The following is a 25,716-nucleotide window of genomic DNA, read 5'->3' on the forward strand; positions in this document are numbered from 1 at the left end:
TCCTGCATGATTGCCCCTTTTCACTACTTCCATCGCTGGCACAAATTGCTAGTGGCATTGTCTGAAGTTCCTTTGACAGTCCCTTCTAAACCTGTTACCACCTAAAAGAACAGGGCAGTAGGTGCATGGGGTCACTGCAAATTCTGTAAAACCCATGCTATCCGATTAAGAAATATATTATCCCTCACAGCATTAAGGTGTCCCTTCACCCTGAGGACTGAAGCCATTCAAGCAGATAGCTCTTCACCACCAACAATTCGAGGGGAACTAGGAATGGGGAATAAATGCTGGACCAGCTGGTCTCACACACATCCCACAGACAAATGTGGATAAGTAGTTGTGATCTAGAGTATTCTGTATGAAAGAGTAGTGAAGGGAGAGATTCAATAGTGATTTTCAGAAAGGAATGTATAGGTCGTTTGAGGGGTGGCATTAAAGAGTGAAATAGGCAGGGTAGGTTTGATGGGCCGAATGGCCTTTGTGCCTGGGAATCGCTGATGCTCTGCGGCTCATTGTGGCATTGACACCAGGGGGCAGTCCTCCTAACACACCGGGGCTGACCTCCTGAGGTTCCCTCTTGCAGCCTCGCCGGTATCATTGGCGTTCCCCACGTGGACCAATAGACGAGCCCGATCTCACCGTCCGACCGCCCACCGCGGGGTCGGCCAATCGGCGAGAGGGGCGCCGGTGGATCGGTGGTGACGTGGACCAATCGGTGGTCGCCGCGTTCTTGAGGGGCCTGATTCCCGGAGCCGGTGAGGGAGCGCGAAGGAGAGGCGGACAGAGTCAGAGGGACCGGGTAAGGGGGACGGGGGGCCTGGCGCCGCGGGCCGGGGTCAGACAGGGGCCGGGTGGGACACTGAGGGGGGAGACGGACAGTCCGGAGCCGGTGGGCCGCCCGGCGAGTGTAGGCAGAGCCCCGGGGAAGGGGGGGCCAGGCCTCCCGGAGGTTATTCGGAGCCTGCTCTGTAATGGGTGTCCCTGCCCGGTCGGGGGGTTGGGGTTGGGGGGGGTGGGGGTGGGGGTTGGGGTTGGGGGGTGGGGGGTGGGGGTTGGGGTTGGGGGGTTGGGTGGGTGGGGGGGCCTGTCGCATCAGGAGCGGGTCCAGCTCCCTGAGCCTGTCTCCCCATTCATTATGATCGGGGCCGACCCCCCCCCCTCCCCCTCCCCCCCCCCCCCCCCCTCCCCTCCCCCACCCCCTCCCCTCCCCCACCCCACCCCACCCCCTCCCCTCCCCCCCCCACCCCACCCCACCCCACCCCAGGTTCCCCCAGATCCCAAACAACCCCCTGACTCCTGACTAAAACAATAATGACTGAGCACCCAGGGGTTCACGGTGGAGATTCCAAAGATTGAGCCCCGTCACCCCAACTCCAGCCTCTCCACACTATCCAGTCCTCGCACAATTTTGTTTCAATCAGATCATCTCTTAATCTTATAAACTCTTGGGAGCATGAGCTCAATCTTCTAGTCCTTTTTTTTAAATGTAAGATAACTCCATATTCCCGTGAATTTTCACCACTCCTAAAGTCAAGTAATCATCTTTCGATAATATGCCCAAAACTGCAGAATATGGTCAAAACTATGTTGAGTTGCAGCAAGACTTTGTACTGTTTATGAAACGGATAACGTGCCTGCCCTAAATTTATCTATTTAACTTTGCAGTTTCTTTGAATCCTCCTTGCAGCTTTCATATCAGTGAACTTGAATGTACTCCATTCAGTTCACTTATCTAAGTCATTGATGTAAATAGTAAAAAGCTGAGGTATAAGCTAGTCCATATTTCTAGGCAAGCTTCCCTGCTCTTCAATATGATACTGGACAATATTTTGCATTGACACAAAAGACAGACCTTCTGACAGTGAGCCACTCATTCAGCACTGAGCCTCTGACAGTGCAACGGTCCCTTGGTGCTGGCACTCCTTCAGTACTGACCTAAATACATACATGAGTTTCTAAAGTGAATTTGAACTCTGGACTCTCCAACTGCAAACAACCAACCACTGAATCACAGCTGATGACATCTGTTGTGTCCTGTCCTTATCTGGTCGCTTTTTTGATTTACCTTTATAATGTCATAAATAGTGGCAAATTGTTTCTGACTATTTCATCATTTACCTGCACGAGTTTCCTCCCACAGTCCAAAGATGTGCAGGTCAGGTGAATTGGCCATGTTAAGTTGCCCATAGTACTAGGTGCATTAGTCAGAAGGAAATGGGTGTGGGTGGGTTACTCTTTGGAGGGTCAGTGTGGACTTGATAGGCTGAAGGGCCTGTTTCCACACTGTAGGGAATCATCTAAAATCTAATCTACTTTGCAAGTTATTCTTGTTCAAGAAAAGTAGCAGTGGTGCTATTACTGGAAATTGGAAGAACATTCATAGCTTTATTATAAATCGACCTGTGGGTCTGAGGTCTTTCCACTATTATAACCAGCAATGGGAGGTAATTAGTGACATAAGAGTCCAATGCTTTGAGATGATGTTTGGAACGAAGTAGTTTCTTGAACTCCAGAAACTGATTTTCAGTTCTGTTGCTGAGTGATTTTACAGTGTTTAGTTTGATGGCACACATCAGAAGTCTTAGTATTCTGTGAATCAACCTTAATAGATTTAGTTATACCATTGTAAGTTAATTACATTCCTAATTTTGGGAGGAGAAGTTATCACCAAAACACACTGTGGAGAAAATCTGCAATGTTCATATGCAGGTTATTCTTTTCAGTGTGGATGAACCTTTAAGTTGATTTGATATGTTGCCGTATAAAGTGAGTGATGGATAATGTTTGTGTGAGTCAGTAACTAGCTGGTTAAATCGCTATTTTATTAGAGAACAGATCATTTCGGTTTCACCTGATGGCAGTCAGCTGCACTGGACTTAGTTTTTCCATTGTGACACCTAAGTGTCTTGGACCATTTTGCTTCAGATGTATGTTCATTTGTTGCTAAAGTAAGTTCCTAAATTCCTGCTGCCAAAGTCACCTATGTTGACCTGTATATAGCAGAGAAAAAGCTCCAGTGAGATGCCTCAGTATAATTGCTTGTATTCTAGGAGAGGCGAAGAAAAAGTAAACAGACAGTTTCCTAGGAAGGATGTGACTGTGTGCATAAGAGATTGCAAATGGATAACTTGGCAGCTGGGAATTGCAAGTTAAGTGTCATTGAAGATGGAACAGAAGAAAATACATTTGGTGTTTGTGTGTTCATGACTGGGGACATGGTCTGGCTGACTTTAAGTGTTTGATTTGCCAGCACACAACAGAGGTAATTGTGCAGTGTATGTAAATCTATGTCAAGTTAGATTTGCCTTGTCCTGTACTACCATGGCAATGTTGGTACCTATGCCCAAAGCACATTGAGTAAATACAAAAGGTTCCCAGGTTATGAGCAAGTTCCATTTTTTCTGCTGTTGGTGAGCCAAATTTGTGTGTACGTTGGAACAGATTTGGGCTAATTAGTCCTCCCATTTCCTAGGATGAAACATTGCATATAACTCCGGATTTTTAAGAATAATTTTTTAACAATGAGAAGCTGGAGGTTGGTTCGGAGGTATTGGACATTTGTAAGTCAGACATTTGTAACTTGGGGACTTTCTATATATTGTATGATCCCATTGGATCTCAGTTTATTGTTTGGGATCATAACTGCCCAACTCCTTTTGTATTATTTGTTTTTCTCAAATGTAATGTGATATGGCTACAGGAGCTGCTGTACTGAGTATACCATTGAACTGTTAGGAAACTTGGAGATTGTGTGACAACCTGACTCTTGCCTTTTTTTCTCCTCACTAGGTGAACCTTTACAATGGGTAGCAAGATGGGACTGTCAGTTTGGATGATGTTATGTTTCACCCTCGCACACGTGGTCTTACACACTGGTATGTTTGACTTGGATTTAACAAAGATGTTGCTACAAGATTTGATCTGTAATTTTCTCTGTGAATACTTTGAACTCTTGGTCAAAGCAGTCACCTGAGGGCTATGAGTTTAGGAGCCTGATTGCAGACATGTGCTTTACTGTGAAGTAGTGTTGGTTATATCTTCTTTCTGATTTGTATATTGTAATGTGATTATCTTCATGTAAATCTATGCTGGAATACATGTCCGAACTGGTTGTATTTTAAACACTCCTCCAGTTTAGTAAGGTGAATTTGGAACATGGCTTTGTTGGTGGTGTAAGCTCCTGATTGGCTGTTGTAATTGATAGTTTTACTGTGGTATGCTGACATGCTTGAATCTCATTTGTTAATTAGGAGATGGGTGGATGAGGGGAGGATGCAGAAAGTCTCATCTATTTAGAATAGTTGGCATCAATATTGTCTATTTAACCCAACCAGTCCATGCAGATAGTAATGCTACACTAACACTATTTCCTTGTCCCTCATATACTTATTTGCTCTATACTGTTAGTCTCAGCTATTCCCTGTAATGGGGTAAAAATGATTTCGCTGCTTGTTGGATGCTGCCTGAACTGCTGTGCTCTTCCAGCACCACTAATCCAGTATTCCTTGTAATAGTGAGTTCTGCTTTCTCACCACTTGGTAAAGATGTTTCTTCTGATTTCCATATGGGTGTACTAATAACTAATTTATGGTTTCTTTGCCACAAACCAAGACACTATCGATGCCTTTGATATATCAAAGTGCTCTGTTAGGTATTCTCTCTGCCTTCTCATCTTACATGTGAAAAGAGACCCAGCCTTTTTTTTGTTCCTGATTAGTGTAGCCAGTGTTGTTTACATACTGCCCTCTGCTCATATCCTTTTTTATAATCTAGCAACCAGAATTGTACAAATACCAAATGTGGTCTGATCAAAGTTCAATTTAAGTTCTGGTAGCTTTAGCTGCAAACGCCTCAAACAAATTTAACATTCCACTAGTGTCAGGCTGGTATTGCATTTTTCATGTACAAAATAAGTGTTATTTGTAACATGCACAGCAGGTTATCAATAAAAATAAATACTGTTTACTCAGTGGTAGAGACAGTGATTCACTTACATGCATTGAGTGTAGTTGGAAGAGAAATAGCACTTTGAGCAGTGAGCGGTTTCCATTGGAAGATGTTAGAACGAGCTGAGCCTGAGAGTTTAATCTTGTTGCTGTGTAGATTCTGATGGAGTGATGTGTGAGCCAGTGTTTAGAGTTTACACTGCAGTGGAGAGGGATTTCACACTCAAAGCTTCTGGCTGTCAATTGGACCAAAACTCTAATGAGTTGAAGTATTGCTTTCCCCTAAGGCTTATTCTGGACAGTGCCCCTGAAGGAAAATGATGCTACAAATGCTGGTCCAGAAATCTAATAGAATGTCTGTTTAATGAGTGTTGGTAGACCATCCTTACCTGCAGAGTTCCTGGGTGATGAGCAGGAAGATAATTTTTTTTTAATGCTAAGTTCTCTCTGTCCCCAAACTTCGCTCAAACCTTCACTTGCCTGTTATTTTTTTCAAATGTATTCTTCCAGAGATGTAGGCCCCTAGAATGGCCAGCATTTGTTGCCCATCCCTATGTCCCCATGACTGCCTGGCTTGCTAGGGCATTTCAGAAGAATTAGGTTAGTCACCTTACTATGGGTCACGTGGGGCAGACCAGGTAGGGACAGTGCATTTCCTTCCCCAAAGAACAGATGGGTTTTTACAACAATTGTCACTTTTACTGGGATTTGCTCTCAATTTCACATTTTTAGAATTATACATTATTTGAAATTTTTTTCCACCAACTACCACAGTGGAGATTGAACAGGCTCCCAGAGCATTAGCCAGTGATTCTGGGTTGCTAGTCCAGTGACATTTCCACCACACTGTGGTTTTTGTTGCTGACTCAGCAATTTCAAACATTGAATCCACTACAATGTGCTTGGAATCTTTAATCTTACTCAGTCATCTGATTTTCAGGGTGCTGGCCAGTTGATGGGGCATGACTTATTTTGCATCACTAGAAAGTTCAAAAGACCAAGCTGGCTCTCAACAACACACATAACCCTCTTCCTGTACCCTGCTCCCCTCCATTCAGTCTGGTAGCTTCTCTTTACATGTGCTGCTCTTATACAGATTCGGTAGCAGTGATGTCCGTGGATTTGGGCAGTGAATGGATGAAGATTGCCATTGTGAAGCCAGGAGTGCCCATGGAGATTGTCTTAAACAAGTATGTGCTCCTTAACTAGTTTACCGATGTGACCTTCCACTTCTGATTGTGTTTATACTGAGCTGGGTGTGTTTTGGTTGTTGCAGAGAATCGAGGAGGAAAACTCCAGTTGCTGTTGCTTTAAAAGAAAATGAGCGACTCTTTGGGGACAGTGCAATAGCCATGGTGAGACTTCAGTTTCTCTGTTAGGTTGGAGTCAGGTAACTGAGTGAGAGATCCACCTATATTTGCATTTAGGGAGTAAGGAGCAGATTTTGTTTTTCCTTTCTGCTGCTACATTGCAGGATGTGGCAGGGGTGCAGATCCATTTCTGTTGGTAACTGTCTAGCACCTCCCCTTATTCATGAGTTCAGATCATGTATTTATGTCTTAATGTTGCAGCTGTTTTATTTAATGTCTTTCATGTCCTGTGGATGTCCCAAAGCACTTCATGGTTATTTTGATGCAGACAGTCAACATCAAAAGATGTATTCAAACGCAGCGGCCTGATTAGAGCAGATTTTTTGGTTTGAGTGCGTTGAATTCTGTAAGCTTCCTTTTGATGCATTTCACAGGCAGCAAAGAACCCCAAAGTCGTGGCTCGCTACTTGCAGGATCTGCTCGGGAAGCGAATGGAAAACCCACAGGTGGACCTGTACAGGAAGCGTTTCCCTGAACATCAGCTGGTGGCAGCTGATCAACGGGGGACAGTGATATTCAAACTTTCAGAGTGAGTACCTAAACAGTTAACAAGCCGGACAAATGATTTTGCTGTCGGTGTAATGACTTTGCTGAAAGAGACACTTCACATGATAAGTTAACTTACCAAGTGCTTTGTTTGTGTCTCAATCTTCAGCAGATTCTTTTTGACCTTTTTTAGGATTCAAGTCCACAGCTAGCAATCTTTCCTTTGTGTTCTCAGGTTGACAGCTGTCACTGCTGTTTCTATTGATGCTGGTCAAGTTGCACTTGTTCAAAAGCTGTTGAGAAAATCCTTCACTCTTTCTGTCTATACTTTGAACTGTGCACTATCAAGTCCTTACTGAATATTTAATAAACAATTGTCTGCCTGTCTTTGTCTTTCCAGTGAATTGTATTATTCCCCTGAGGAGATCCTGGGGATGGTACTGAATTACTCAAGAACCTTGGCTCAGGACTTTGCAGGTCGGTCCAATTTCCATTAAAATTTATACATTTCCCTTCTGAAGGTTTGACCTGATGTTGTGTCATAATCCCACCAATTCTAGTGACTCTCCTGTTCTGTTTTGAAATATTGTGTGCAACTCTGGTCTCTCTCCTACATGAGGATGTTGTGAAACTTGAAAGGATGAAAAAAAATGTACAAGGACGCTGCCAGGGATGGAGGATTTGAATTTTAGAGAGGGGCTGAATAGACTGGGACTGTTTTCCCTGGAGAGTCAAAGTCTGAGGGGTAACGCCATAGAGGTTTATACAATCATGAGGGGCATGGATAGGATAAATAGACATGGTCTTTTCCCTGGAGTGGGGGAGACCAGAACGAGAGAGCATATGTTTAGGTTGAGAGGGGAAAGATTTAAAAGGGACCTAAGGGGCAACTTTTTCATGTTGAGGTTGGTACGTGTATGGAATGAGCTGCTAGAGGAAGTGGTGGAGGCTGGTACAGTTAAATAGCATCTGGATGGGCATATGAATAGGAAGGATATAGAGGGATATGGGACTAGATTGGGTTGGGATCTCTGGTCAGCATGGACGAGTTGGACTGGACAGTCTGTTCCATGTTGTGTAACCATTTATGACTCTAAATGGTTCTTGCTTCTCGCTGGAGATCGTGCACAAGAGCAAGTTTCCTGCTTCTATAGTTTAACATGTACAGCTTTCCAATGCCCAAGTTCCTTCCTAACACTGCAAATTGCCAGTTGTTTCTGACCACTAGTACTTTAAAGGCCTAAATAAAGTGTTGTTTTTAAAGTTTTGTAATTGTTTTTATGTAGCCTGTTTCTATAAGTTCGAAACATTATTTTCTGCTGAAATCTGATCCACTTCAGAGGAGTAAACTTAATGACTTGGCAACCACAGAAAAAGCTTCATAGATTTATCTTTAAACAATATTTGAATTCAATAAATGAAGTTAATTGTGTATTCTTGAATGATGTGTAAAATAATTTAAAATCATTTCTAAAACACTGACACACAAAATGCTTGTAACTTGACATCTTTGGGTAGTAGTATGTTTTGATATGACTCCCTAGAGATTGTTTTTCCACAGTTGTTGACCTGTTCTACCCTTGTCCTGCAGAGCAGCCTATTAAGGACCTCGTAATCACTGTGCCAGCATACTTCAATCAGGCAGAGAGGCGGGCGGTCATACATGCTGCTCAGATGGTGGGTCTGAAGGTCCTTCAACTCATCAATGATAACACAGCTGTGGCCTTGAACTATGGTGTGTTTCGGAGGAAGGACATTAACGCAACCGCCCAGGTAAGGTGTTAGTCAAAACGCACTGGTTTCAAGGATCGCAAGTTGAAATACAAATTATATATTGGTCAGAGTATTGAGTACAGGAGTTGAGATGTTATGATGCAGCTGTACAGGACATTGGTTAGGCCACTGTTGGAATATTCCTATCGGAAGGATGTTGTGAAACTTGAAAGGGTTCAGAAAAGACTTACAAGGATGTTGCCAGGGTTGGAGGATTTGAGCTATAGGGAGAGGCTGAACAGGCTGGGGCTGTCTTCCCTGGATCATCTGAGGCTGAGGGTGACCTTATAGAGGTTTACAAAATTGAGGGGAACGGATATGATAAATAGACAAGGTCTTTTCCCTGGTGTGGGGGAGTCCAGAACTAGAGGGCATAGGTTTAGGGTGAGAGGGGAAAGATATAAAAGGGACCTAAGGGGCAACCTTTTCACACAGAGGGTGGTGTGTGTATGGAATGTGCTGCCAGAGGAAGTGGTGGAGGCTGGTACAATTGCACATCTCTATGATTATATTTTAGGCATTCTTGAGCGATTCTGAGAGCCGAAGTCTTGGGAAATGTTGAGTCTAGTGCCTGTTTTTCAAATGGGAGGATTGATACCTTTGGGGGGAGGGGGGGGGGTAGGTGTTTGCTTGTGATGCATTTGGAGATATCTGCAGGAATATAAATATAATAGTTATGAAACAGTTCGAAAGGCCTTTTAGCAGTGGGGCATGTGAAGAGAATCGTGCAGAATAAACACAATGGTTAATAACATTTTGGCAGATCAGTCAAACCAGTGTGGGCTGTAACGCTAAAAATTTGTTGCAGGTTCTGAGAGGATGCAATCCACGTCTATTTAATTTTTGCCAGGACTCCTGAAGTTCATTAGTAATAATTTTGGGAAGGAGCTAGACTTAGTTCTTATTTATTGGAGCGTTTTGAATGAATCTTGTGTAGGTAGAAGGCTTTCATTACCAAAGTCTCAGAATTTAACAAGCCTTAACAGCCAAGGAAAGACCACCTGAAACCAGTTTTAATCAGAGATGTGGTTTATTATAAGAGAATGGATGGAATGGACCTGGCAAGGTTATTGGTAAAGGTGGAAAAATGATAATTTTTTAGCATGGGAAATCGGACTTTTCAGGTACACACTTCAAGGACTCCTTGGTATGGATCTCAGGTTTGCAGATTCTAAAGAAGTTGTAGAAAATAGTGAGGAGGCCAGGTACCCCTCATGTCGCACAGTTGAGGATCAAACGGCCGCAATTGCCAGTTTGCCTGATAATGAATAGTGCAGCTCTGACGATTAATGTGATACGCTTTGCCTTTGGTACCAAAGGATAAGTGCTAAAAGTGTACTAAAATCAAATATTTACCAGAAAGTTCTAGCCAATGGAGGAATATGACTGATAAGCTTTCGAGGGAGCGCTACTGGAAAGTATAAAAGCTGTATGAGTGTACAGGATAAAGAGCAGAAAGTTAGGCCCAGAGGTTGGGGACATGAAATATGAAAAAGGAAGCCAAGAAAACAGTGTAATCTCAAAACAGTGGACCCAAGATATTAACTCTGCTTTCCCTCCACAACTGCCGCAATTGCTGCCAGAACTGCTGGGTTTCTGCAGTGATTTCTGTTTTTGTTTTGTAGTGTTATTTACACTGTGATCAGCTACTCTCTTTTCCTGTACCTTTCTTTCAGAACGTGATGTTTTTTGACATGGGTTCAACCAGCACCACTGCCACTGTTGTAACTTACGTAACAACTAAAACAAAGGATTCGGGAACACAGCCCCAGCTCCAGATTCGAGGGACCGGGTAAATTTCTAATCCTTAAATACTCTGCATTTAATACTCTTTCTTTTTTTTTGCTACTCCATCTCCGAAGGCATTACAAACACTGCCAAGACTAAATACTGCCTTTAACGTAGAAACATAGAAGTTAGAAAGAAGAGTAGGTCATTCAACCCTGTCAGCCTGCTACGGGGATCTGTGAAACTGAATGCTGCAGAGGGTTGTGGAGGCCAAGTCATTGAGTGGTTTTTAAGACAGTGATGGATAAGTTCTTCATTAGTAAGAGGATCTAGGGTTACAGGGAGAAGGCTAGCTATTAAGTTTGAGACTGTCAACCGTAGTTGAATGGTGGAGCACACTCAATGGGCTGAATGGCCTAATCCTGCTCCTTGACCTTGTGGTTTAGGCGTTAAGCTCATACTCTAATCCTACCCTCCTCTGTATCCCTTTGATCCTTTTAGCCACAACAACTATATCTACATATAGCTTGAAGAAATGCAATATTTTTGCCTCATCCTCTTTCTGTGGTAGTGAATTACACAGACTCAACTCTCTGGGCGAAGATATTTCTCCTCATCTTAGTCCTGAAAAGTTTATCTCTTCCCTTAAGCTATGATCCCTGGTTCTGGATTCCCACACCATCAGGAACGTCTTTTCTGCATCTAACCTTATTATTCCCCTCATTCTTCTAAACTCCAGTGAGTACAGTCCTAACTCACTCAATCTCTTCCCATACATCAGTCCTGCCATCCCAGGAATCCATTTCATAAATCTTTATTGAGAAGGGAAAGGGGATAGTTGTTAATTTGTTTTTCTAAATAAAGATCGCAGCTTTTGGAAGGCAGACCAGCACAAGTGGGAAGATGTAGTCCTGATTCAGTCATTCCCTGGTATTACCACGGGTTATACAAAAGAGAATAGCAATGAGCACCTGACATTTGCAGAATTGTACTCCAGCATGACTTGCTTCTTTGAGAAGAATAGGCTGAAAATTATTAACTGTTTCCTCCAAATCTTTCGGGAGGGTGGAGTGTGAAAGGAAAGCTAAAACTTAAGGTGGACATAGAGTTTATAGCCCCCGCCCCCTTCCCTACTTGCTATATCTAACTGCTCTGGCCTTTCATTTCATATGGAAAGATCAGGGCAATGACTACTCTTTTAACATTTAGTAGGAACTAGAATCTGCATTGGTGTTTCAGTGCTATTAGAACATGGAACAGTACAGATCCTTCGGCCCCCGATGTGCTGGTCTTCTATCTTACTCTAAGATCAGACTAACCTACATACTGCATGCTAACCTACATTGTACTAACTTCTGTGTGCCTATCCAAGAGTTGCTTAAATGTGCCTAATGTATCTGTCTCTACTACCACTGCTGGCAGTGCATTCCACGCACCCACCACTCTGAGTAAAGAACCTACCTGTGTCATCTCCCCTAACCTTCCTCTAATCACCTTGAAATTATGCAACCCCCCCCCACTTCCCGAGATAAACATTTCCGCCCTGGGAAAAAGTCTCTAGCTATCCACTCTATCTATGCGTCTCCCCATCTTGTACACCTCTATCAAGTCACCTCTCATCCTTCTTCGCTCCAATGAGAAAAGTCCTAGCTCCCTCAACCTTTCTTCATAAGATATGCCCTCCAGTCCACACAGTATCCTGGTAAATCTCCTCTGCACCCTCTCTAAAGCTTCTACATCTTTCCTATAATGAGGTGACCAGAACTGAACACAATTGTTATCAAGTATTAAATCTCATCATTGTTATTTTTAAATTAAAAATAATTTGCTGTCTTAGAATGTTCATGGAATCACAGATGTTGAAACATAGGGAGATAACTTAATTAGTCTTCAGCAATTTAGTTGAAGGCCAAGTTTAGATATTGTAAGCAATTCTGACCTCCCTCCTATCAAAAGGATTTTGTGAAACCTGAAAGGGTTCAGAAAAGACTTACAGGGATGTTATCAGAATTTGAGATATAGAGAGAGGCTGAATAGGCTGGGCTGTTTTCGCTAGAATGTTCGAGGCTGAGGGATGACCTTTAGAGAGGTTTATAAAGCCATGAGGGACATGGATAGGGTGAATAGCACAGGTCTTTTTCCATGGGGGTATACGGATTCCGTGATGGTAGCTGGTACAACTATAGCCTTTGAAAAGGCATCTGGTTGGGTCAATGATTAGGAATAGTTGTGAGGGAAATGGGCCAAATACTGGCAAATGGGACTAGATCAGCTTAGGATATCTGGTCAGTGCAGACGAGCCGGACTCCATGTGACTCTGACTTTGTGACTCTTTATAATTACAAGTGTATTTTCCTTTACTTTTACATTAAGCACTGTTAGAGTCAGTGCCTCGGTGACCAATTATAATTGATTTCATCTACATCTGGGGGTGTTTTTTGCAGAACACCTACCTCCACTATACTCTGATAACAAAGGGTCAGCATGTCCCTCCTTCAATATCATCCAAAAGACAATTCATTTTGACATTGCAGTACACATATGTATACTGCATTAAGGATGTACTGAGATCAGTCGACTGGGAATTGAATCTTCCACCTTTCTATGTTATCTTCAGGTTTGATCGGAATCTAGGTGGTTTTGAGATGGAACTTCGTCTGCAGGATCACCTAGCAGATCTCTTTAACGCTCAGAAGAAGACTCGCAAAGATGTCCGCCAGCACCCACGAGCAATGGCTAAGTTGTGGAAGGAAGCAAATCGTGTGAAAACAGTATTGAGTGCAAATGTAGATCATATGGCACAGGTAACTTTCAGATTCAGCAGAAACTGAGGACATAGTTTTTACACCTTAAATGTGTATTTAAAAGATATAATTCAAAGATGTATTTATCCTAAGTTTTAGAAAAGGTTAACCTATTGGGACTGTGTAAAATCATTGAATCTTTCAAATTAGAAGGGAATCACTGGCTAATAGCTCTTTGCAAGAGCTATCCAGTCAGGCCCATGCTCCCTCCTTTTTTTGTCTTGTTATTTCCATCCTCTTTAAGTATTTATCTAATTCCCTTTTGACATTTACATTTGAATACACTTCAACAACCCAGCTCAGATAATCATCTTAAATGTTCTCCATGTATCACCTTTGTGCTTTTTGCCAATTATCTTAAGTTTATATCCCTTGTTACTGATTCCTTGTTTTCTGTGCAGATTGAGGGACTGCTTGATGACATTGACTTCAAGGCCAAAGTAACAAGGCAGAAGTTTGAGGAGCTGTGCAGTGATCTTTTTGAGAGAGTTGCAGAACCTGTACATCAAGCTTTAAAAGCAGCTGAGTTGAAAATGGTGAGTGTTTTAGACAAGCTTGCATGATCAAATGACTTTGTGAATACGTGCATTGTTCAGTTGGTAGTGTAATGTATTTTCATTAAGAATGCATTTGATCTTTGTATGTATTTAAGCTTAAAAATGTGTTGCTGGAAAAGCGCAGCAGGTCAGGCAGCATCAAAGGAGCAAGAAAATCGACGTTTCAGGCATAAGCCCTTCTTCAGGAATGAGGAGGGTGTGCCAAGCAGGTTCAGATAAAAGGTAGGGAGGAGGAACTTGGGGGAGGGGTGTTGGGAATACGATAGGTGGAAGGAGGTTAAGGTGAGGGTAATAGACCGGAGAGGGGGTGGGGCGGAGAGGTCGGGAAGAAGATTGCAGGTCACGAAGGCGGTGCTGAGTCTGAGGGTTGGGACTGAGAAAAGGTGGGGGGAGGGGAAATGAGAAAACTGGAGAAATCTGCATTCATCCCTTGTGGTTGGAGGGCTCCTAGGCGGAAGATGAGGCGATCTTGGGCTAGACTTTTCTAGATGCACCCAGGCGGGTTTCGTGAAACAATATATAGGTAGTCTAACTAGTGAAGAGGCCATGCTAGACTTGTTATTGGGGAATGAATCTGGCCAGGTGATCGAAGTTTCATTGTGGGGAGCATTTTTGAGAGCAGTGATCATAGTTCCACAAGTTTTAACATAGGCAGGGATAAGAATAAGACTGATCCTTGGGTGAAGGTGCTAAATTGGGTGAAGGCGACCTATAACAGTATTAGGCGGGAACTGACAAAATTAGATTGAGGCAGTTTTTTGAGGGTAAATTCCCATCTGTTATTTAGGAGTCTTCTAAAGGTTGCTCAGAGTTCAGGACCAGCATGTGCCTGTGTAGATGGAGGTTAAAAATAGCAAGATTCAGAACCATGGATAATAGATTTTGAAAATTTAGCCAAAAAGGAAGGAATCCAGTTTAAGGTTTAGGAAACTGAAATCACACAAAGGCCTTGAGGAATATAAATGAAGCAAGAAAGAATTTAACAAGTAATTAGGAAGATGAAAAGGGTCTCCAATGTCTTTGGCAAGTAAAATTAAGAATCATCCCAAGGTATTTTATAGGTATATGAGAAGCAAGAGGGTACCTTGGGAAAGGTTAAGTCTATTTGAGGGCAAAGGAGGGAATTTATGCATTGTGACGGAGGAAGTGATTGGGGTTCTTAATGAGTATTTCATATCCGTATTCACCAAGAAAAGGGACATGGGTGTTACGATGAGGGAAGGATATGTTGATATTCCAGAACTTGTCAATATTAAGGAAGAGAAGGTACTGTGTGTCTTGAAAAAAACATTTAAGGTGGATAAATCCCTCTGGTTTGATGGAATCTATCCCAGGGCACAGAGGGAGATAAGGGAAGAGATTGCTGTATCCTTGATACAGATGTTTGTGTCCTCTTTAGTCACAGATGAGATCCCGGAAAACTGAAGAATAGCCAACTTTAATCTTTTTGTTTAAGAGCAGCAGGGATAATCCAAACATTCATAGGCAGGTCAGACTTGGATCAGTAATGGAGAAGTTATTGGAGAAGATTCTTAGGGAGAGGGTTTACTTGCATTTGTAAAAGAATGGACTTATTAAGGATGGTCAGTGTAGTTTTGTGTGGGAGAGGTCTTGTGTTTTTTGACCAAGTGATAAGTGATTGAGGGCAAGACAGTGAAAGTGTCTAAATTGGCTAAATATGGCATTTGACAGTGTGGCTGATGGTAGGCTGGTCCAGAAGATTACATCAAGTGGGATCCACAATGAGCTGTTAGGTTCGATGCAAATTGGGGGCCATAGACAGGAAGTTGTGGAGTGGTGTTTCTTTGATTGGCTTTTTGTGAGGATCAGTGTTGGGACCTCTGTCATGATTTGGATGGAAATGTAGGTGATCTGTATAGTAAGTTGGCAGACATGAATATTAGAGGAGTTGTAGATAGTGAAGAAAATTGTAAAAAGATACAGCAGGGTGTAGATGGAAAATTGGTCAGAGATTGCAGACAGAATTAGATCTGGACAAGTGTGTGATGATGCACTTTGGGAGGTCAAATGCAAGGGGAAAGTACACAATAAATGGCAGGTCCCTTTTGGAGCGTTGATATCTCGAGGGATCTTTGGGTGCAAGTCCATAACTCCCTGAAAGTGGCAACCGCAATGGATAAGGTGGGTAAAGAAGGCTTGCTTCCCTTCCCTTCGTCAGTCAGGATGTTGTGTTTCAAAATTGGCAAGTCATGGTGCAGCTGCATAAAACTTTAGACCACATTTGGAGCATTATATGCAGTTCTGTTCCCAACGCTAGGAAGGATGTTGAGGCTTTGGCGATGGTGCAAAAGAGGTTTACCTGGATGTTGCCATGATTGGAATGTATTATCTATAAGGAGAGGTTGAACAAATTTGGATTGTTTTTGCCAGAGTGTCGAAGGCTGCGGGGTGACCTGATGAAAGTGTATTAAAGTGAGAGGCATGGATAGTGTAAATAGCAAACACGAGGGGGAAATAAGTTTAAGGTGAGAGAGTGAAAGTTTAAAGGAGATGTGGGAAACAAGGTTTTTACACACTGGGTAATAGAAGCAGATGCGTTAGCAACATTTAAAAGACATTTAGACAGATGCATGAACAGGCAGCGAATAGAGGGATATGGACCGTGTGCAGGCAGATGGGATTAGTCTAGAATGGAATCATGGTCTGCTGCACAGACAGTGGACTGAAGGGCCTGTTCCTGTGCTGGGCAATAAGTGCTCATGTGCTTAATGAATTAATAGGTCAACTGAATTTTTAAAATGTTGGTTTAAAAATTTCATTAATTGAAGTGACTTTTTTTCCTGCAGGAAGACATTGATTATGTGATCCTGGTGGGTGGAGCAACACGTGTTCCCAAAGTGCAGGAGTTCTTGCTGAAAGCTGTTGGAAAGTAAGAGTTCTAGTTTTGTATAATATAATCCATTGTCATCAGAGATTCCAGCCTCAGCCACACTACCGCCAGTTATGCTTTTACTGTGTAATATACTCATCCACACCATCTGGGATTAAAGTATCTTGTTATATACCGTTCTCTAATTGATAAATTAGTGTTTACTATTTACTTCCAATTTGAGTTTAAATCCATTGCAAAGCATAGACATTAATGCTGAAACCGACCTGCCATTGGGTAAATTTTGCATTTGATTGCTTTCTGCCAGGTATATCATTGGGCAAAGAAAATGTGATTGTAGTCAATATGATGAGAGGTTGGGATATCTGGTCAGCATAAACGAGTTGGATCAAAGGGTCTGTTTCCATGCTGTACATCTTTATGCCTATGACTCTGAGGTATCACTGAGCTCAGAAGTCATTAGTTGATAAATGTGGACGTTGTTTTCCCTTGTAGAATTATGAAATAATTAGTGCAGCTCACCTTGGAGCATCTATGTGTTTGCTTTTGTGTTCAACTGAATGAAGAATGTCGGTTGCTTCAAGGAGACGATCTCTGGGAATAGGAGGAAGCCATTCAGCCCCTTAGTCCTGTTCTGCCATTCTTTTGATCTTGGCTGATTTCCACCTTAATTCCAGCTGCCTTCCTTGGTTCCCTGCCCAATCTGTCTATCTTGGTTTTAAAAACGGACCTCCAGGGTTGCAGGTTTCTGTGACACTTTCTGTATTAAAAGTACTTCCTGAATTCAGTTCTATATGGTCTGGTTTTAACTCTGCACCTTTTTTCAGGATCCTCCACTAGAGGAAGTAGGATATGGAGAAAACCTGTCACCTCTTTAATGATCCTAAATAACTCTTTGGCAACTCCTTAATCCCTTATTATGAAAGGGATAATGGCTTTGTGCTTATTGTATTCCATAAGAAAAGTTCCTGACGTTGGTAGTGTCAATGTGGGAGCTGTTCCATTGTGGTTTAGATAGGCATGATACATGCCTTGGTGCAACCAAAGATGTGAAGGAAAAGGTAAACCTTCAATGGGAAGTTACCTCCAAATGGAAAACTGTCATTCAGAAGTAGATACCAAATATACAAATTATTTAGAAAGTTATTTCACCTATTTTGTCTGTGCTGATCTTTATGCTCCTGCTACTCCTCTTTATCTAATCGAGGCAACATAAACTTTGATTCTGTTCACCCTCTTAACATTAACTAGCCTCTCTTCAAAAACATCAATACCATTTGCCTCAACTTCTCCTAGTGGTAGCATGTTTCCCTATTCTAGACACTGTCTAACAGTTATGGACCTTGGTTCTTATGTTTTTATATGTTGGCCACTGAAATCCTTTTATAATGTTCAGTACCTCTCTCAGGTTACTGCTTAACTTTTTTTTACCCCAAGTTTAGTTTTGAATTCTGTCTAGCTCATGGGTGCAATGTATTCACACACCAAAAGAATTTAAATAATTTATATGAGCACTTGAAAAGGCTTTGAACTAGGTGCTGGAAAATGGGGTTAGAGTAAATAGATGCTTAATGACCAGCCCAGACATGCGTCAAAGGGCCTTGTTCTGTGTTGTAACACCTTGTCTCTGTTGTTGTGGTTCTGTTCGCCGAGCTGGGAATTTGTCTTGCAAACGTTTCGTCCCCTGTCTAGGTGACATCCTCAGTGCTTGGGAGCCTCCTGTGAAGCGCTTCTGTGCTGTTTCCTCCGGCATTTATAGTGGCCTGTCTCTGCCGCTTCCGGTTGTCAGTTTGAGCTGTCCTCTGTAGTGGCCGGTATATTGGGTCCAGGTCGATGTGTTTGTTGATAGAGTCTGTGGATGAGTGCCAAAGTGTCTACCAAACTTTGAACCTTGTCTCTCTATGACACTAGTTATGAGAACAGAACCTGCATTTTTCCTCCTTTACAAAATGAGGCTCATGGCAACGTTATTGCTATAAACTTTTAACTACAGAGCAGAATGTTCAACTGGATTCTTATTTTTAGTTTGTCACTGCGTCTCTCAGTAAGTGGTTTCAATTCCCTTTTGCAGGAAGGAATTGGGAAAGAATATAAATGCGGATGAGGCAGCAGCAATGGGAGCAGTGTATCAGGCTGCAGCTCTCAGTAAAGCCTTCAAAGTCAAGCCTTTCTTTATTCGTGATGCAGCCATTTATCCCATTCAGGTAAACATACTATGACTGTGTGCATATCTATAAGGTTCACTCTGTCGCTCACTCAATGTTCTTGTTTCAAGTGTTCGTAAATTGTGAAATCTTCTGAGAGTTGGAGAATGAGTCCAAGTATGAGTATTTGAAGTAGCTTTATTCTCCACAGCCAACCTATCAAATACCTTTACTGAAGTTGCTGTTTCTGTAAAATTGCTGTCATCGTTACACTTTACTTTCAGACTAGTCTCATTTGGTGATTAAACACCTGAAGTCTGCTCAGATCTTGTACAGCAGGCTGAGAAACCAAGTGGAAAAGCAGATTTTCTGGGTCATCTGAGTGTAAAACTAAGATGATGAAGATAAATATGGTACCCTGTGGTTATTGGAGATGGTTTAAGAGGTGTAAAGGAAGACAACATATACTCTAATACATAGACATAAGATGGATGAAGATATCAATTAGTTTGAATGAATTTGGAGAAAATGTTAAGAATTGCATAGCAAGGGCAGGACCAGGTGGTGTGTATATAAAAATATAATCTGACAACCTCTCATTAAGCATCAATATTGTTTCAAGATTGGTGGAAAAAAAACGATTGGTGGAAGCCACCAAATTAAAGACTAAAACCATTGAAGATTGTAACCAAAGGTAGTAATAAATATGTAGAATGTGTGAAAATGGAAAATGTATTTTAATAAAATGAGACTATGTGCATTAAGTTAGGAAACTGAGTTTAAATGGAGTAGAAGAGTGTTGTGTGGATCCCAACCACTGGTATTGTCTTGTTGGGCTGCATGGCCTGTTTCTGTGCAGCAAGTACCTTGTTGGATCAAGTACCAGCATTGAAGGTTCTAAACAAAATAAATCTTCAGTGGTAAACTCTGTAACCTGGTCTCAAACCAGGTGACCTGGCATTGACCCAGTGAAAGACCAGCTGGTCGTCTACACGAGTAGATTAACCGTCTCAGATCCCATCAGTATCTCAATGCTATTACGCTGCAGTCGTAGGCCAAAGGACCTAGGGGTTTTATTTTAAAGTTCAGAATAAGTTTATTCAGTGACATGAGGTGAAACTGAGCTGTACAGACTGGAAACTTTATGCTCAATCTGTGCTGTTAGCTGATCTCTGTTTGATCAATTACAAGAAATTTGGCCGGTTTCCTGCCCTTGATCTGTCACCATTTCAAAGTGCAAACAGTGATGGCCTCTGACATTGAGATGTTGTCATTATCATATTGTCTTGATTTGCAAATAGAAATCACAGCACAGAAGATGGCCTTTTGGCCCATTGTACCAGTGCTAACTCTTCAACAATAGCTAACTCTATATGAGGAACAGCCCCTTGAGAGGAATTGTAGGGCGTCCTGGAGCCTGTGGATGTATATCCAAGCAAAGGGGAAAAAGAATAACTGATTGAAAAAGGAGCGATAAATTTGCTACACAGGTATGGGAAAAGTAATGGGTGATCTCGTTTACTTCTCAGACCTTTCCCATTGGAGAAACGTACTTGCCCTGTTTCTCAGAAAACATGCATACTGGAATGTGCTTTGTAACGGCATCCATCGGCGAGCGCCACTGGGGTTTTGTTGCTCAGACTCTTTAATGACCCAAAGGATCATCTTGCTAACAGGAGTCTTTGCCTGCTTTTCTTTTTGTCTTGGTAGGTTGAATTTACACGAGCGATTGAAGAGGATGGTGTGAAAAGCATTAAACACAACAAACGTGTGCTATTCCAGAGAATGTCTCCATATCCTCAACGTAAAGTGATCACCTTCAACCGCTACTCCGATGACTTTGAGTTCTTTGTGAATTATGGGGATTTGAACTTCCTCAGTGACGGTGATCTCAGGTAATGAGACTGGGGGTTTTGGGTGTGGTGGGGGCAAATTGTTAGTTGAATAAATTAAAACCAAGATCTGTGGATGCTGGTGATCTCAAATGAAAACACAATTGCTGGAGAAACTCAAGTCTAGCAGTATCTGTGGGAAGAAAGAGTTTACATTTTATGTGGTGACTCTTCATCATTACAGTTGATGCTGTTCAGTGGCTTACAGCTGCACTCAGTTTTATCAGTGAATGTGCCAGTGTACCACCAGCCAATTACATTGGATCTGAATCTGTGCAAGTGTGTTTTTGATTCAAACCACTTAGTCGAATCCCATTCTCACTTCTTCCCTCTACCCTTCAATACTTCCAATACTCAAGCTACCACTTGATTCATTAGTGTTTTGTATCTGCTTTATTATCAGCCTGAGTCAGAAAACTAAGGGAATGTTCCATGATCTATCTACTTTTAAGTGAGACATTGAGAAGCGGTCAATAATGTGAATATGTATACTTCAGACCTGATTCCAGTTAGTTACATGTCATAACAGTTATTTTCCACATAGCAAGTCCCCACATGCTGATGCTGGTGAAGGCGACCATTTTTAAGCCCTTGCTACTTCATTGTATGATGCTGCCTATCAAACTCGGTCTGTAGTCTTCTACTAAATTGTGAAGTGTCTTGTTCCCTTTCTCTCTCTCTTTCTCTCTCTCTCTCTCTCTGCTGCTAGTAAATGTTAGAATGTTGAGTTTTCCATAGGGAACTTTGAGTCCAGTTGTGAGTTTTATTCTCATGAGTGAGCAGCACTGAGCTTTCTTGTAAACACTAACTGCTGGTTGACTACAATATGATGTTTGTAAAGCAACTATAATGCAGTTAGCTAGCAATGCACAACTTGAGCTTTGGATAGTCACGCTTGTCTCAATCTCTAACTCTGTCCTTTCTTTCCAGTATCTTTGGATCATTAAACTTGAGCACGGTTCAATTGAGTGGCATTGGTTCAAGTTTTCAGAAGCATTCAGATAGCGAATCTAAAGGGATTAAGGCCCATTTTAACATGGACGAAAGTGGAATACTGTCGTTGGACAGAGTGAGTATACACGAAGCTGCTGACTGGTCTACACGTATCTCCTGTTCTCTCACCAGAACTGGGAAGGTTGCGTTTGCTATGGATTAATCCATAATTTCTTCTGAATTATTCAACATACTGATCTGGACAGAATGAGGATACAAAACCAGAGAGACGGTCGTAATTTTGGTGAAATAGTTGCATTGTTTGTCCTTTTTGTTTATGCGAGTCTGGCAGACAATATCTAGCAGTTTTCTCGTTAACTCCAGCTTGGTTCAAAATCTTCCAAGTTATCGAGTGCAACTGCGGTTAGTAATATATTCTCTTGCTTCCTCCTGAGATTGTGATCAAGTGACAAAAAGCTTGACTTCTCTTCTGTCTCCAAAGGGCTGTTCCTTGCTCTGGTGCTAATGGCTCATCACTGCTCCTGCACTCACCTGATATCAGGGATCTGCTGAGTACGATCCTTTTCTTAATAACAAAACGTGCATTTCCCAGCCTGACTTGCCATATTGTGGTCAAAAAACAGGAATCCAGGATGTCCTTTTTTTTTCCCTCTTCATGCTCTCCACTTGAAAGATTGTTCCAGACACCATATTACTCCAGTAATGACACTGTACTCGGAACTTGTTTTCCCTATCAGCTACACTCACTGATCAGCTACAATCATTGTTGTAACCATTTATACCAATTTCATTAAAGACCTATTCGACATGTGCAATACAGCTAAATGAACTTTTGAAATATATTTCCTGATGCTTCATCACTGTTTGTAACTAAGCACAACAAGCAAAACAACACTCTGCTATTCAGCTCACCATTTTTACCAACAAATCTAATAAATAGCTTACAATTTACATTTTTAAAAATTCATTCGTGGGATGAGAATGTCACTAGCTAGACCAGCATTTTATTGTCTATCCCCAATTGCCCAAAGGGCATTTAAGAGTAAACCCATTGATTAAATCATATGTAGGATGGGCTAGGTGAGGATGGCAGATTCTTTGCCTAATGGAAGTTTGTGATCAGATGGATTTTTCTGACAACTGACTATGGATTTGTGGTCATCACTAGATTCTTATATCCAAATTTGTATTGAATTGAAATTCCACCATCTGCCATGGTGTTATTTGAACCCGGGTCCCCAGGACCTTAGCTGGTTCTCTGCATTAACAGTCCAGCAATAATACCATTAGGCCACAGCCTCCCAATGCTTCACGCGATGTAAACTCCACAAGCGTTAATCCTTTTTTTTTACTGATCACATGCAGCTAGCCATATCTGCACCCCCCAATTGAGTAGATGTGTCTAAAAGTCTGGACAGTGCTCATTTGTATGATTTTAAAATGAATCACTTCAGACTATTCAGTTGAACTGTGTTTGAATTTCTTTTGCTATAGGTGGAAGCTGTGTTCGAGAAGGTGCAGGATGGGGAACCTGAGGAAGAATCCACCCTGACTAGTGAGTAGACTGTACCTGTTAGTGGGTTATCGTCTGCATTGCTGAATGGCAGCTGTGATGAGAGTTTAATGCTTTCAGTTTTGCAAATTTTTTTTTCCCTGTGGACACTAATGGTTAGAGGTTTCATCTAGCTACCTGCAGAAGTCTGGGTTTCAGCGGTCCCACTATTTCCTGCCATCATCATACCCTTGGGAAAGTTGTCACTGTCTTACCTCACTGTCACTGTGCTGAGCTGATGATCCAGCATGTCATTCTAATAGTCCCAGTGGTTTCCTTTTTAAACTCCCAATATATTCTTGTTTGTTCCATAGATCTGTTCATAAATGTAGTGCATAAATAGCAACTCTTTTTACATTTCACCATGCAATATATTAAATACATCTGTCAATTTTCTGCTGCCGCCAATGAAACCAATTAATTGATGCCCTTCAGGGAGGGAACCCTGTTCTACTTCCCAGTCTGATTTACACAATATGTCAATCCCATAATACATGGTTGATTCTGAATATACTGAGAGGTGGTTCTGCAAGCTGACCAACTATGTGAATAATCTCCTGTCACAAAACCCAAAGAGAACTTACACCTGCTAAACGCAATGGGCCACTATGTGGCCATGTCACACTGAGAAAACAATCTCTCTATATTGTGGCACAGGACAATATGTTTCTGCTAACTTGCTGTGTTGTTTCTTTCCAATAGCTCGCTGTTCTGTGAGTCATTGAACAATGAATACTAGGGAGTTGTAGGTTGGTTGCTCAGTGTATTGATTTAACTAGTCTCAGTTGAGGTGGTATTCCTAAACTGGTGAAATATAATCTTTCACCTGGCGACCTCTTCCAGTACCTCCAACTGCTGTGCAGTAACGGGTTGGAAGGGCAGGATAGAAACCTGGGGGGCAGGTGAAGACATTCGATGACTTTTACTGTTCTAGGGCTGGCAATACATGCCACCCATGGAGGGAGGTAGCTGCCTTTGAAACTGTGGGAGGAATCATGGTGAGGTTGTGGGCTGGTTGGATGGATGCATGACTTGTCGTCTCTTTTTGAAGAATTAGTCATACAGTCACAAAGATATACAGCACCGAATCAGACCCTTTGGACCAACTGAACCACACCGACCAGATATCCTAAATAAATCTAGTCCCATTTGCCAGCATTTGGCCAATATCCCTCTAATTCTGGATTAGTGGTGCTGGAAGAGCACAGCAGTTCAGGCAGCATTCAAGGAGCAGCGAAATCAACGTTTCGGGCAAAAGCCCTTCGTCAGGGGTGCTCTTCCAGCACCACTAATCCAGAATCTGGTTTCCAGCATCTGCAGTCATTGTTTTTACCAATATCCCTCTAAGCCCTTCCTATTCATATATACACATTCAGATGCTTGTTAAATATTGTAATTGTTTTTTTTAATTTTAATTATAACTTCACACTGTTATTGGGTAAAGTCATCTTTCTGGGTGCAGTTTTTTTATCAATTCTTATATTCTGCTTTTGTCTGCAGAGCTCGGGAACACCATTTCTAGTTTGTTTGGAGGTGGAAGCTCTGAAACAGATGGGAAGGAGAACTTGACTGAAGCTGTGCAGGTAAGTTTTCACTTATATTGCTTTTTGTCAGTCACTCTGGCCTCCACCATTATCTGTCTCACTCAGTCCCGTTCTGACCTGTCCATTGGGAATGAACAGTGAAACAGACCAGGAGACCTCTGGTCTCATTTCAGATCTGTGTTTCCCGCTCCTTGAGGCTAAGAAAGAATATGACAACAGTAAAATCTACTTAATGCCCATAACATCAGCTGGAAAGTGAAAGGTTGGAGTCAATGCTGGCTGTGTTGGACTGCTAATTCTCACTCCAGGTTCTGCAATTGGTCTTCTAGAACATTGATTGAGTCCCATGTATCCCTGTGAATGACAGTTGCAATGGATGAATACTCCTGGTGACCCCAGGTGTGGATATGAGCTTGAAAATATCTTGGATGCTAAAATTCTTTTCCTTTTTCCAGGATGAAGAGGAGGCTACAAGTAAAACTGAGAAGGACGATCAGGAAGAACCAGCAGCTGCAAAAGAGAAGGGAATTCCCACTGAGGAGAGCAGCAAGTCTGAGGAGCAGAGCAAAGCAGAACCTAATGAAGAGAAAGGAAATCAACCTGAACCAGGAGAGGACACGGCCAAAACAGGGACACCCGAAACTCTGGTATGGAAGTGTAAATGTGGTAATCTGTGAATACTGTTCCATTTCTTGAGTCTTGCCTGGTTTGGAGGGTATTAGCTAGAAGGAGAGATTGGACAAACTGTTTGTTTTTCATTTGAATGTCAGAGGATGAGGGGCACCATGATAGAAGTTTACAAAATTATGCAAGGCATGGTTAATAAGAATGGTCAGTCAAAGCAAGTTTAAAGGACATGTAAGAGCCAGGTTTTGTTTTACACAGGGTGGCAAGTGCCTGGAATGTGCTGCCAGAGGAATCAGTGGGGGTGAATACAATAGCATTTAAGAGGCATCTTGACAGGTATATGAATAAGCAGGGAATAGAATATTCTTTCTTGTCATGTGTATTTTGAGTGCAGAAGTACAGGAATACAGTGAAAAGTTTACAATGTCACCCCACATGGCACCATCTTAACTACAAATTACCTAGGTACAGACCTTTAAATACAAACT

At 42.0% G+C, this 25,716-nt stretch overlaps 1 protein-coding gene across 1 annotated transcript in view; it reads left to right on the forward strand.

Annotated features, from left to right (window-relative positions):
* Window positions 1-639: 639 nt before the first annotated feature.
* Window positions 640-25,716, forward strand: part of hyou1 (hypoxia up-regulated 1) — a 34,998-nt gene continuing 9,921 nt past the window's right edge. The window contains exons 1-17 of the mRNA XM_072593481.1: window positions 640-799; window positions 3,790-3,875; window positions 6,043-6,136; window positions 6,223-6,301; window positions 6,691-6,845; window positions 7,203-7,279; window positions 8,394-8,575; window positions 10,252-10,367; window positions 12,921-13,107; window positions 13,509-13,643; window positions 16,472-16,554; window positions 18,587-18,719; window positions 20,370-20,554; window positions 21,482-21,620; window positions 23,000-23,060; window positions 24,558-24,640; window positions 25,057-25,248. Of these exons, the coding sequence (XP_072449582.1) occupies window positions 3,803-3,875; window positions 6,043-6,136; window positions 6,223-6,301; window positions 6,691-6,845; window positions 7,203-7,279; window positions 8,394-8,575; window positions 10,252-10,367; window positions 12,921-13,107; window positions 13,509-13,643; window positions 16,472-16,554; window positions 18,587-18,719; window positions 20,370-20,554; window positions 21,482-21,620; window positions 23,000-23,060; window positions 24,558-24,640; window positions 25,057-25,248 (1,974 nt within the window). The 5' untranslated portion in view covers window positions 640-799; window positions 3,790-3,802. The remainder of the gene's footprint in view (window positions 800-3,789; window positions 3,876-6,042; window positions 6,137-6,222; window positions 6,302-6,690; window positions 6,846-7,202; window positions 7,280-8,393; window positions 8,576-10,251; window positions 10,368-12,920; window positions 13,108-13,508; window positions 13,644-16,471; window positions 16,555-18,586; window positions 18,720-20,369; window positions 20,555-21,481; window positions 21,621-22,999; window positions 23,061-24,557; window positions 24,641-25,056; window positions 25,249-25,716) is intronic.

This window comes from Chiloscyllium punctatum, chromosome 23 (assembly GCF_047496795.1).
Source record: "Chiloscyllium punctatum isolate Juve2018m chromosome 23, sChiPun1.3, whole genome shotgun sequence".
NCBI classification, from domain to species: domain Eukaryota; kingdom Metazoa; phylum Chordata; class Chondrichthyes; order Orectolobiformes; family Hemiscylliidae; genus Chiloscyllium; species Chiloscyllium punctatum.